Source organism: Silurus aristotelis, assembly GCF_946808225.1.
Source record: "Silurus aristotelis genome assembly, chromosome: 19".
NCBI classification, from domain to species: domain Eukaryota; kingdom Metazoa; phylum Chordata; class Actinopteri; order Siluriformes; family Siluridae; genus Silurus; species Silurus aristotelis.
In genome coordinates this window covers 11,628,029-11,641,487 of record NC_139592.1, presented here as the reverse complement: position 1 = coordinate 11,641,487, position 13,459 = coordinate 11,628,029, and the positions used below count along the sequence as shown (strand labels likewise).

Sequence of the window (13,459 nt, the reverse complement as noted above, 5' to 3'; positions counted from 1 at the left end):
GCATGGATGTTTAACAAATGAGAAGCTACTCACTGCATCATTTGGGTTAGCCAGTAACTTGTTGCCAGCTGAAACATTAACCATTGCAGTATTTATCCAGTAGAAGACTATTTGCTTAAATCCAGGTGGGGACATCTGCGCCCAGGCAGTGTAAAATAAAATAATATTGTGAAATGTAATAATATGCTTCTACAGTTGGTGTTTTGCAGTTAGAATTTCTTTTTTGTTGTATGTGAGTGGCCTTGAAAGTTTGATGGACAGACTCTGATTTAAAATGAGGCTTGCTGAATCATCTGCATCCTTTTCCACTTCATAAATGTTCAAAACCAGTTTTGTTCAGACAGTGTGCTACTTTATATAGAAAAACTGCTTTAATTTGAGTTGACCAGAAGCCTCGTGCCTGTATGTGAAATTCACAGAAATCACACACCCTAAAGGAAAATCACATTCCTGAGACATTTTATATTATTTTCCTGACTTGACTTTTGAATGCAAATGTGCTGCAGCCAAGTAGCTGCTATATTCTGAAATATACTCATTGTCCAAATTGTTCTGAATTCCAGAGATCAGTTTACATTGTTTCATATTGTGTAATTTTGCAGAAGAAGAAACTACATTAGCTATGATTGCTGCCCATTAGTCAGCGATGGGGTTATAAGGCCATTTGCAAAATACATGAAATTCATTATTGTACAATGATAATGGTTGTTTACAAATGAAAAGCCAACGTTCCCAATCTTGCAAGGTCCACACTATTAAATACTCAAAATACAAAGCAAATACCAAGAGCTACAGGCCTCTTTAAGCACATTAAATGTTCATGCGCAATCTGTAAATGACCTTGCAATTATGGCTTTAATGGAATGATGACTTGGCAAAACCCTATTTTTCTAAAGCTTACCAAATATTCTTTGAACTGATGAGACCAAGGTGAGGATGTTTGGTCATCATGCACTGCACCATGTTTGGTAAAACCCAAAAACAGTGTTTCACTACAAACTCATACCAACTGTCAAGCCTGATGGTGGAGGGGTGATTTGGATTTGCTGCTGTAGGATTGAAAGTAGGTGTGTGTGTGTGTGTGTGTGTGTGTGTGTGTGTGTGTGTGTGTGTGTGTGTGTGTGTGTGTGTGTGTGTGGATTATAGAGATTGTAAAAAAATGCCTCGAGTTATTTCTCAGCTTCAGTTGTGTGGTAGGAAACTTTAGGAATTCTTTGTACACTTTTCTTGATGCAACTTTCGAACATTTTCTATTTTGTGTAGTGAGCACGCAAACTTTTAAACATATCGCAATGAGGTTGATGGAAAAAGAAAATAAACATTGAACTAGACTGAAAGATATTAAAGCATTTAGTTTTTTTTTTTCTAAACTCAGTTATCTGGGCTTCATTTTGGATTTTTTCTTAGATTTGAATCTCTTTCTCTCATTCTATCTCTCATATTGGGGACAATTAGGCTGGTTTTGGCAAAGCATTTATAAGATTAAGTTACAGACATGCCTTTACACATGAGAAAATGATAAACAATAGCAATAAAGTCTGAGCATTTTCTGCATGTTTACCCGGTTTGGTATTGTGCAGTCGGTGGTCCTGTTACACTGGTTACTCTTGTCAGGACGTCACAAACCTGGCAGGTATGAGCTGTAAATCTTTCTCAAGTGTTGAGGGGTGGTAACTATGTGGTTAAGAAGTTTAACTTTTAGTTTGGAAGGTCATGAATTCAAATCCCAGCACCACATGCTGACACCGCTGGGCCCTTGTGCAAGGGCCTTAACCCTCAGCAGCTTTATGTGTGTAAATGAGAGAAAAGTAAAGTCACTTTGGATAAGGGTTTCTGCTGAATGCCGTAAATATCAACGTAAATCTGTGTGTAGTGGAGTCTTCTTTGGTAGCCAGGTCGGTCTGTCACTGTGGCCTGGTTGTGTTCACAGAGTGTGTACCTGATTAGCATTTTTCTTAATGTAGTTTTGGTCACTGTTCTCAGGAATTCTGCTGATTTATATTCTTTCTGGGGTTTTGTGCTGGGGTTTGGCTGGGCAGGTATTGGATTATAAAGTCAGCTCTAAGACCATTAGGCTGAGGGGAATTCTTTCTGAGGATAATTCTTAGCATCTTATGGCCTTGTGATGGAGGGCCTCTGTGTTGATACTGTTTAGGTTGGCATGAATTTGAAGTGAATTTAAAGTGAATTTGAATGATCAGAGGGTAAAACCCTACTTCCACATTGGTGTTTGTACCACTTAGTGAACCCATGGTTTGCACATGAACCCCAAATCTTATATCCACACAGTTTGATAAATTCTAGAATTGAATTGAATAGTTTGCTAATTGTAGTTGTGAGTGTGTTCGAGGGGCATGTTGTCTAATCTAATGTCATGATGCTGGTCTTGAACATGAAACAGTCTAGGCAATATTATATTTATATGAGTTACATCATACAAACATAGCTTTTCATTTTCAATATCAACAAAGTCATTCATAACTGTTTTCAGTTATGAATGACATTTTGTTGATATTGACAATAAAAAGCTATGTTTGTATGATGCAACTCATATAAATATAATATAATTGGCCACAAAAACCTTACATCTTTTTAAGTAATGCTTATTTACCTGTCCGATTCTGCAAGCTTTTATATGTGCTGTGTAACTACATTAATGTGGTTAAATTACATTAGTTTATTGTGCATCGCATGCACTAATTATCAGTTGGGTAATGGCAAACATTTGTCCATATAGCTGCTTTATAAGCAATATAATTGCATTCTTCTTTGTTGGATATGGTTGGCCACAGTCATATGATTCTTTTATAGCTTCAAAATATCTGGAAACTGCGAGTGTGCAAATATTAGAGAGACTACCTGTACTGTAATCTTGCATTAGCTGACATTTGGATGTTATCTAGCAGCAGTCAGACTCAGCCTTAATAAAAACCCCGTCAATTAACAGAGATGAAAGATTTTATGGGTTCGTCCTGTTTTGCTTTTATTACTCCATGTTTTTGTTGCTCTAGCCAGTTTTTCTTCCTTGCTTGCTCTCCACCTCTCTCTCTAACCCGGAACTGCATTCACAACACTGTCCAATTTTTACTGTCTTGTAAAATTTACACCCAGACGTGGTGTGTTCTGGCTCGCGAGTAGGGGAAGCAGGAATCTGAGAAATAGTAGCTGAAGAGGAGATATGTAGTTAAAGAATTTTATTTTTAACAACAGCTTTGATACTAGATGTTACACCTTGTCTTTTTGTGCTAATAAGTGTGTGTTTTAGAATGAGCTGTTATTTTCTTGGGAAATGTGAATGCCTGATGTGGATTTTAAGAGGTGATGTAAACTAATCTGTAAAGGAATAAAGAAATTAGCTCAAACAGTATGGCTGCATCACAAAAGCAGCACAACTAAGTAGAAATAATTTTCTTCATTCTTTATGTTGTGTGCCAGATTTTCTTAGTGCATGACTAACATCCTTACAGCGATATTTTGTATAATTACGTTTTTCATCGGTTGACTGACATTAAAATCACTTTGATTTCATCGCTGTGGGTTTTTTCAGTGTTGTTAGGCGGTGATGATATTTTCCAGTAATTTTGTTGACAAGATAAACACTGCTTGCCATACATGCTCTCATTCTCCAGGCATGTACCATCGAGAAATACTTTGGTGGGTATGTTGGAAGTGCCTTTCACCTAGACTCGCTACAGGCTCACAGACCAGCTCTGGGATACGCAGTTAACCCACCTCCCTAATTTTATTAAACCGAAGGCGGCAATAAATAAAACGAGCTTATGTTTCGCAGCTTTCTTCCTCAGGGTTTATCATTGGTCAGTGCAGTGCTGATGTTTATTTCGGAGGAGACTAAAGCTACTCTATAGGACTAAACCCACAGTCAGGCCTTAGGGCAAACTAACCAGTGTACTTGTAATTGTGTATTTTTGTTAATAAAAATATCATCAATCATGGATGTTTCTGTGGGGTATTTAAGCTATATATCACTGTCATGAACTACTTTTTTGTGAGGGAACTTGTTTAGTTGACCCCTGTGTGTTAAAACGCACCCTGTGAATTTAACAAGTTCACACCATGTGCATGACAGGAGCAGCACTTCTTCGCAGTCCCCCGATTTGTGCTCAGTTCAGCGCATCAGCAAAGTTTGCGTCACCTTCCCAAATCACATTGCAAGCCCTATTCAAAATGTGAGTATAATTGGGATTCGGTTAGGAATTTTCAGCTTTCCCAAGTTTTAGGTGTCAACTTTCCAGTGTGCTTGATAATCATAATTCTGAGCAGGCTCTCGACAAGCAGGTTGAGTAGGCTGTAGTCAGCAGCATGAGAAAAACCTGTACTGCCTTGAGACTTTCGCAGAAGAAACTTTTTTTAAAAGAGATGTTTAAATTCGCCAACTGCCACATTCTTCAAAATACAATTCGCAGTACTGCAGAACCTGACGCTGTTCTCCGAACCTTGCCACCTGATGAATTGCACATTCGCAACACTGACCAGGTCTTGTTGTTGATAGGATTATTGATATTAGTCATGTTAATTAGCTTAATTTATTTGTAGACCATCTTTCCACAATCAGGACCTAGAAGCACTGAATAAATACATTACAGTGTGGTGTTATTGATTTCTTTTTACTTCCTCAGCTTGAACAGACAAACTCACTCGAGGTGTGCGTTATGGACATATTGTGCCTACATTGCAGATGATTCCGGTTATTTAAAATAACTTTGCCAGGAATCTTGCTGACAAGCATCTCGACCCTCAACAAGGACTTAAAAGCAGAGACAGTATAATTATCCTGTATAAGGTTTCCTTATGATGAAAATACAATAGCCTGTTAGCATTAGCACAACTCTTCTATCACTACTCAATCAAATTCAACCATTGGTTAATTTAAGTTGTTCTTAGGGCCATAACACCATAATCCCCCCCCCCCCCCCCCCCGCACACACACATGCGCGCGCGCGCGCACACACACACACACACACACACACCGCTTGATTTCTCTCTTTTTTTTATTTTTTTATACTATCATGGACCTGCGTTTATATTAGTGGAAGCAGAATAAAATTCGCCAACAGGTGTAAATGGCTGCAGGAAGATGTGTTCATCTATTCAACATGTTTTCTGTAACGTTATCAGCGTCTCCTAAAACAAAACAAACTTGCGGAATGCAGAGAAGATTCCTCACGGGATATGATTCTGCATGTTGCACAACTGAGATGCAACTAAGAGCAGCCAAACACTACAAAAGCATGATAAAACAACACTACCAGCTCAACTACACACACATACTGTACATAGACAACATCTACGGGCATGAGATTGTAACTAGTGGAACATAACATACAGATTAGAAGCTGGCAAACAAGGAGTTTTTTTAGCTTTGTTGTATAAAGGGGGGGGGGTCCTCTTGCTATGTTACATGTTGTATCCTTTAGTGTATTTTCGAAGATCACGTTGTGCATGTTAAGTACCTTCACGCGGTTTCTAATTGGAAATCATAAATTACCTGTAACCTTTTTTTTCCGGAGCTTCTGCTTTGAAGAGAGAGAGCGGTGATTTATTTGGCTAGGTGAACTAAAGTTGATTGAACATTGTGAAGCCGGTGTGTTAATATTGAAGCCATGAATCATGACAACACAACTGTCAGCACAAAAGGTGCATTTTGAAAACTTTAAGCAAAAAGAATGTCTGTACATGCAGCGAGAGACTTTCTGAATTTTACAAATCTGATGACATTTCAACCACTATATAGCAAAAAGAATGTGGACACCTGGCGAGTTACACACGTGAGCTTGTTGAGCAACTATATTCCATCAGCATTGCTTTCATATTCTGTAACAGTGTTCTGAGAAGACTTTACACTAGATTTTGTAGCTTGTTCATTTAGCCACAAGACCAGTTAATATGGCTTGAGATTAATATTAACTTGGGTTGCTGGCAAAAAAAAAAAATAAGTGACTGTGGATTTTTTATTGTTCTGATTTTAGAGCAATTTTTTTTTTGCCACTTTTTGCTTTACATGCCACTCTGCACATTTTTCACCACACACTCTTTACTTTGTGAGCGTCACTGTTACCTCAGGGCTACCTCACCCTGACCTCCCGCATTTCAGGCGAGGTCTTCTGCACTCCCCTACATTATAATAATAATAGAATAAATAGCATGCACAATTATGACTCGTCAATCATGTAATATATATTTTTATAAGTTCACATGAACTTATTTCATAAGCCTACATTTCTCTTCTTGTCTGGTCTGTTCTACTCGTTAACACATTCTTTTGTTTTCAAGGTCTTCTTTTTCCTGGTCTGTTCTCCTGGTTAATTGCGTACAGGTATTTCTTGTACTGTAATCACATAAGCTGCATTGATTTTCATTTTCAATCATTTTATCTCATTCTTTGCTGCTTTATCACCAGCACATTGTATTAGATTAGGTATTACGGTGGCACAAGGGGGCAGACCAAACATCGACACATTCTGTAATTTTAAAACATTATTATTTTTTTTTTTGTTAACAGTAAACTTTTTTTTTCTTTGTGTCATACCATAACCAGGAAAATTCCTGTAGTTGGATCATTTAGCTGGCTGGGGCTTTGTGAAGAAACTGTGTTAGCTGTATTTCCTGGAGTGCCAATGACAGAATACTGAGTGAATCTGGCTGGGATGACTGTACCTGAGTGCATTCACTGATTGGGACTTTATCTTTAGCGTCTGATGTAGAGGAGGTGGGGTTTCAAAAGGCAGGGAGCATTTGGTTGATTAGTGTTTTGTTGCTGCAGAGCAACAGAGCTGCAGAGTTTAAAATAAAAAAAAAAATTAAAATTGGAAGAAAACAAAATAATACATTTAATTAATAAAGTGAACCCCGTTAAGATTTTACTATCCAAAAACATGGTTTCTGTGGAGTCTAAAAATTTGAAATCTAAGATTTGGGCCTTAAAAAGTCTTAAATTTTCTGTTCTATGACTTAAATTATTTAGAACTTAATTTTTCAATGTCCATGTAACGTTACCTCTAATGCTTGTTAAAATGCTGCTGCAGCACTTTTTTTGTTGTTGTTTGTCTCCTTGGTGTTGTAGTTCTTTCCTTCGCTAGGCCAAATATAATTCAGTGTATTACGGCTACAAATAAACCATCATCATACAACAGCCAATCATCTTTCTCTCACTGGCGTAAAACTCTATTGAATTGTACCACAGACATAAAACGGATTTTATTTTTCAGCTATGGCAAAGTGCAAGTTTAGCGAAACTTGGTTAAACAGTTTTTATTTAGGACTTTAGGGCTTTATTTAGGACAGTTGCTTACAACACGTGTGTGTGTGTGTGTGTGTGTGTGTGTGTGTGTGTGTGTGTGTGTGTGTTTTTATGTTATATAGGTCTTATTTTATTCTTAATAAAGTCTTAAATTTGACTTGGTGAAACCTGCAGAAACCCTAAAAAAATATTTCTATTCCGCTGCATATTACTTGCATCATACATGCTTCTCTGAATGTATATCCCAGTACACTTCAGTCTCACCTAGTACATGTAGGTGAGATGATGAGTACGATGTAGATGAGACGAATTAAATCTTGACACTGCTGCTGATTTGCAGTTTTGTTTTTGTGGGAGTTTGGAGGTCACAGAAGAACCCAGGGGGAGGGGGGGATCTGGACGCAAAATAGTTTTGCATCTGTTTCAAGCTCTGTCTAGAATTCTGAAGGTGTTAATTCACTAATCCAGTCTATGAAACTATGTAAAAAATAAATAAATAAATAAAAATAATAAAAATAAAAGAAAATAGAAACGCTTAAACCCACTTTCAATTCATTCTCATGACTCATTTCTTTTATCTTCTGCACTGAACCTTGTTGACAGCAAAAAGAATCAACAATCTCAAACATTTCTCATTTCTTCGGTATTGTTTCTTTCTGAAATGGATTATGTCGTTTTTTCCCCCCACCCAACATATTGACAGTGTCTTGAACACCACTTTTGTTCTCTGTGTTTCCATAATACATAATGTAGGTCACATTGTTTAATGTTTGTTATCAAGACGTTAGAAGATTAAGTGTATGATATCATGCAAGCTTGAGTGGAGAGAAGTGCATCCTGGTGGCAGTGATAAGGATGTTTTCCCCCCCTTCGGACTGATTTAGCAGATATGAATAGCTATCTGCACTTGTCCTTTTCATGTAAAATCAAATAAATCGTTGCAAAGACAACAGCTGTGAGGGTAAGTAGTGCAATATTTGGATCTTTCCAGTAAAACTACAATGTGTTCTATCTTCCAGGCCAAAAATAATCCTCCAAGCTGTGTTCTGGTTCACATTCATGTAAAGAGAAGGGCTGGTTGTTTGTCTAGAGATTTTCTCTACTGTTTACTCTAGCTGTGTTGCTTTTTGAAATGCTTCCCCGCCCCCACCAGCTGTTTACATAAGGCCCTTCCAGTGTATTATTGCACCTGCCAGATCCTCAGATCCTACCACCTGGTTAATGTTAAATAGCTCCAGAAGCAAGATGTGTTTGTTAATAAACACTGGACCTAGGCCTCTTTGTTTACTGTAGTCATGGTGGCAGTCAGTTATTTAGAAAATATCATCTCAGGCTTCCTTGTGTGGGAGAGTGTGTAACCCTGTGAAGATTGATGAAAAATGAGTTGCACGGGGAAAAAAAAACAGAGGGGGTGAATGCTAAAGATTTGGCATCTGAATATGTCTTCTGGTTTGGTTATGACTTTTTGGTCATTTTTTTTTCTTTTATACAAAACCTTTTTATAAAAAAAATTTTTTTTTTAGATTTCTTCCTGTCTTAACTATAAAATGACATGCTGTCGGTAGATATTAAGCCGTTTCTGGTTTTTAATTAATGTATGGTTTTTTTTTCACCCTATAGCGACATGCAGGAATCCAAGACAGATCAAGCAGCCAACAGCAGTCCAGCTGGCCAGGAGCGACTGAGCCTGGGTGTGGAGCAAGTGACCAATGAGACAACAGTAAAAACATCTACACACCAGATACAACAGGTTAATACCGCTTATCTTTTATTTGACTTGTGTAAATGTTTTATTCTTTTGGAATTTACCAAGAGATGATCACAATCTCAATCAATGAATGGTTTCTAAATAGTGTACTGACACTATAATGAGTAACTGTTTGTGGTTTGTCCATGGAAAATTACTTTTTTTTTTTATTATTGGAATTGCTATGCAATATTTTTTCTGCCATTTCCAAACTCCAAAGCAAATAGGTGACACATCACGAGTCATGTTTTGGTTTCTGATATGGTCTCTTTTTTGTAGAACAATCTTTAAACATTCTCCAATATCTATTGTTATATCTCTTAAAATAGTTTCCCCTGACCCCTTTTCATTAAAGTCTTTCATTTCCCTTCATGTCCCATCCACTATTCTTTCCTTGTGGGTGCGGGGGATTCCACAAGGCCAGATGTTCGACCCTGCAGAAGTGTGAGAGGTCAGAGAAGGGAGGACGGTCCTCTTGCTGGCCATTTTGTTTTCACATCTGTTGAATTCCTATTTCCTGGATTTCAGTCTGTTGTGGTATTTACAGTGGATGAAAACAGATTTTTTTTTTTGCACTATTTGTTCCATGTTTAGCATTTCCTGAAATTGTTGTGAATGTTTTTTACCCTGTATCCATGTTCATGTTTTAGGAGTGTACACACCTTGGGTTTTTAAGTTTTAGTTCAATTTCGGTACAGAATGCGAAACATAAAATTGCTTGTTTTTTTTTTTATTTTTTTTTTAATAAATGCAGTTTATTATTATTAACATTTGTGAACATCAGTAGTTTAAAATTGTTTTTTTTTTTAAACAATTTTAAATAAAATGCCTTGGTTGCCCTGCTTGGTTTGAAAAAAAAAAAAAAAAAAAAAAAAAAAAATATATATATATATATATATATATATATATATATATATATATATATATATAAATCAAATAGAATAAATCATTATTGCCATACACTTTTTTATCATATTGATTAAATTGAGTAATCGAATACATTGGCACAAATTAAACTAATTCAATAAAAATTAAAATTTAATCAAATAGTTTGTTAGACCCCATTTGTGTAATACAGATCTGTATAATAAATTTAGTTCAGATTTATTTGTATAATTAATTTTTTACAATGGACAATTGAGAAGTACTCCATCCAGAGGTATCAGGCAGATTTAAAGAATCGAAAGGACAAGAACACTAGTCCCTGGAACCTCAGGGGCATGTTTACGAGAGAGAGAGAGAGAGAGAGAGAGAGAGAGAGAGAGAGAGAGAGAGAGAGAGAGAGAGAGAGAGAGAGAGAGAGAGAGAGAGAGAGAGAGAGAGAGAGAGAGAGAGAGAGAGAGAGAGAGAGAGAGAGAGAGAGAGAGAGAGAGAGAGAGAGAGAGAGAGAGAGAGAGAGAGAGAGAGAGAGAGAAGCATTCTCATTGTTTAAGTGTTTAAGGACACTCTGAGACCCTGTCTAAGTCCCAAACACTAATAGGAAAGCAGTTCTATGTGTGTGTGTGTGTGTGTTTTACATTTAATATTACATTTTCTAAAGATATAATTTACTTAACTGTTCCGCTTAATTAGGCAGTTATTCAAATGTCTTAATTTCTTCCATCCCTCATTCATTTACTCATTGAGATGCGGAATTGTCAGGATTTTCTCTTGTTTCTTTTTTTTTTTTTTACCCCGTCATTGATGTGTATGTTTTCAAGTGTAATAATAATACTCCTTATTAAAAATAAACAGTGACATGTTGCTCGAAGTGTGAGTCGGAGGCCAAACAAACTTGCGGTCCCTCACTAAAAATGTTCTTGTGGGAACTCAGATTTTAACACTGTTCCGCACATAAAAGGGATCACATTCAGTACACATGTGCACCGAACCGAAAGCCCTGTAACGAAACCGTTCAGGTACAAGTACGTGTATGTGTAAATTCTTATAGTATGTATTATTTTGCACAGCCAAAATTGCCCATACTCATTTTCCTCAACCTAAAACAGAGGTATTCAATCTGTAGGGTGCACCTATGAAGTGGGGAATGATGGAAATGCAGGTGGTGTAGCAAATACCAAAATATACACACAGACACCTCTGTCAGCCTTTACACATTTTGCATAGGAATGTCTGATTTTAACAGCGGAATGCAAAAACATGCCAAAAGGAGCAGTCTTCTTGTTTATCTAATAAAAATGCCAGATCAGCCAGCTGACGTATAAATCCTGAATGATTGACAGCTCTGCTCGTGTTTTGAATTTTGTGCTTCAATGATCCACTGATGCGTAGCCCTCACTTTTTGTATGGTAGGTGTAGAATATTTTGCAGCCATGCAAGCCCACATCGTGACACTGGCTCTTCTGTGCTTGACCGATAAGCGCACACATTTTGTGCTTTCTTTCTCAGCACATTGACCTTTCCATCACTTTGTTAATGGTTTGAGGGGAAAGGATTTATCATTATTCATTTAATAACACTTATATTCAGGAACATTGTGTTTGTACAATAGAAAGTCAGAAAACTTGTTGGCCAACATTTGGCCTGTGAGCTGTGGTTTTCTCTGCGCATCAATGATATTATTTATGACTGGCTGGTATGCAGGTGGCTACGTGTCTTGTTGGCAGGCGTGTTATGACTGCATCATACTGCTTGTATTTGTCAGTGTTTCCACATACCTGTGTTCTTCATTCTGATGGTCTGTCTTCCGTGGAAGATAGTTAATATGCGTAGTGAAAATCATTCAGCAGTCAACCAGATGGCATCTTGGCCAAGTCCAGTGGGGTACATGGCAAATGTGTGCAGTACAGTCGCATGTGCAGACCACTTTCATAAAGAGGTTCCACAAGTAACACAGATTTTTGAGTAACAGAGTTACCAAATAATTGAATTTGCTATTGTGCCATTTACTATTGTGTATAGTAAATGTTTAAAGAGAGCATGAATACAGTTTACTATGTTCGTGTCTAGGAGTAACATCGTGTTGCAAAAAACCCAAATGCAGAATATAATACTATTGCTATTATTGCTATTGGATAATTTTAGTGTAATATTAAATGTAAATCAGAAAGAAAACAAAGCTTTGCAGTGTTTTTTCCCTCCCCCCACTTGGATTGGTCGTTATTTTTCACGATTCTCCAGTTTCCAGTGGTATTGCGTGAGCGAGATTTAAAACGGTACAATTTAAGGATGTTGTTCAAAGTCATTAACTGTTGGCTGATGAACAGCTTTATATCTTTAAGGTGCATTCGACTATAAACCTTTTTTAATCAAGTGATTGCTGTTAGTGAAGATGCGGTTAAGTACTATAAATAGACACATGGTGTATCTCAGCTTCCAGTTGGCTTCAGTTCAGACATGATCTGTTGTAATAGTCGATTGCGGATTTAAAGCTTGGTGCTGTGTGTCCTGTGTGGACAGAAGATATCCAGCCATGGTCTATATGTAAACTTCTGAATTTAAAATGTACAAGTGTATATCTAATTAAAGCTGAAGATCAGTCTAGTGAATTTTCCAGCTCTGTTGCAGCATTCTTTTGTTTTGTTTTTCTTTCGGCTTCTCCACAATCAAGTCTATGGTTACTCGAGTCAAATACAGCAGTTGCTTTTGTTTTAAAGGAACGCCATGAATATAATTTACTTTACAATACTGCGTTTAAATGAAGTGCAAGATTAGTTTATGAAACTGATTTTAATGCCTGAGATTCCATCAAAGCACAAATCAAAGTAGTTAATCCTCCATCTTCCACAAACCTTTACTCTTAGATGAAAATTAGGCATTAAGCTTGGTTGCCATGGCAGTAGCAGTAATGTGTCATGCGAATAGCATCTTTTGTTTTCATATTTTCTGACTTAAAAAAAAAAAGTGGTGATCCTAAAATCAACAAAGATTTGACAGTGAAATAATGTAAATTCAGCAATAGAAATGATGTTATTTAATATGATGTCGGTATTGCAGTCAGAATATTGAAACGAGACCGCAGTCTTTAGAGAGTTTATAAGAAGAAATGATGAGGACAACGATGATCGTGATGAAGAAGTTTATAACAGCGTAGCAGTGACAAAAAAAAGGAAAAGTACTTTGGGTTCATCGGAGTCAGAAAGAACGCAGAACAAACTCTGACCAGATATTTTTTTAGTGTTTTTCGCTTTGAAGTGTAGATAGGATTTAGCCTTTAAATGTAAATTAGGTGTAGGAAATGAGTAGATGAACACATGGCTGGGTGATACCACTATCGAGCTGGAGGTCAGCAGGTGCCGGCCCCCCCCAGCAGGTCGGATCAGGTCTCAGACACCTTTTGGTTAGGCTAGACTAGAGAGATTAAATAAAGACTATGGTTAAGATTAATCCAACTGAAATTCTACATCAAACTATATAAATATTTTTGTGAAATTTAAGCCATTTTGCAGATGAGCGCATTTTGATATAGCGTAGTGAGGAATCTGGGTTGAGGCAGACTGTCAATTCTTACAGTT

The 13,459-nt window shown here is 37.1% G+C and overlaps 1 protein-coding gene across 6 annotated transcripts in view; it reads left to right on the top strand.

Moving 5' to 3' along the window:
- foxp1a (forkhead box P1a) overlaps window positions 1–13,459 on the top strand; it is a 44,889-nt gene that overhangs the window by 6,257 nt on the left and 25,173 nt on the right. For all 6 annotated transcript variants that reach the window (XM_083570184.1, XM_083570183.1, XM_083570182.1 and 3 more), the window contains exon 2: window positions 8,879–9,008. In XM_083570184.1, the coding sequence (XP_083426310.1) occupies window positions 8,883–9,008 (126 nt within the window). In that variant the 5' untranslated portion in view covers window positions 8,879–8,882. The remainder of the gene's footprint in view (window positions 1–8,878; window positions 9,009–13,459) is intronic.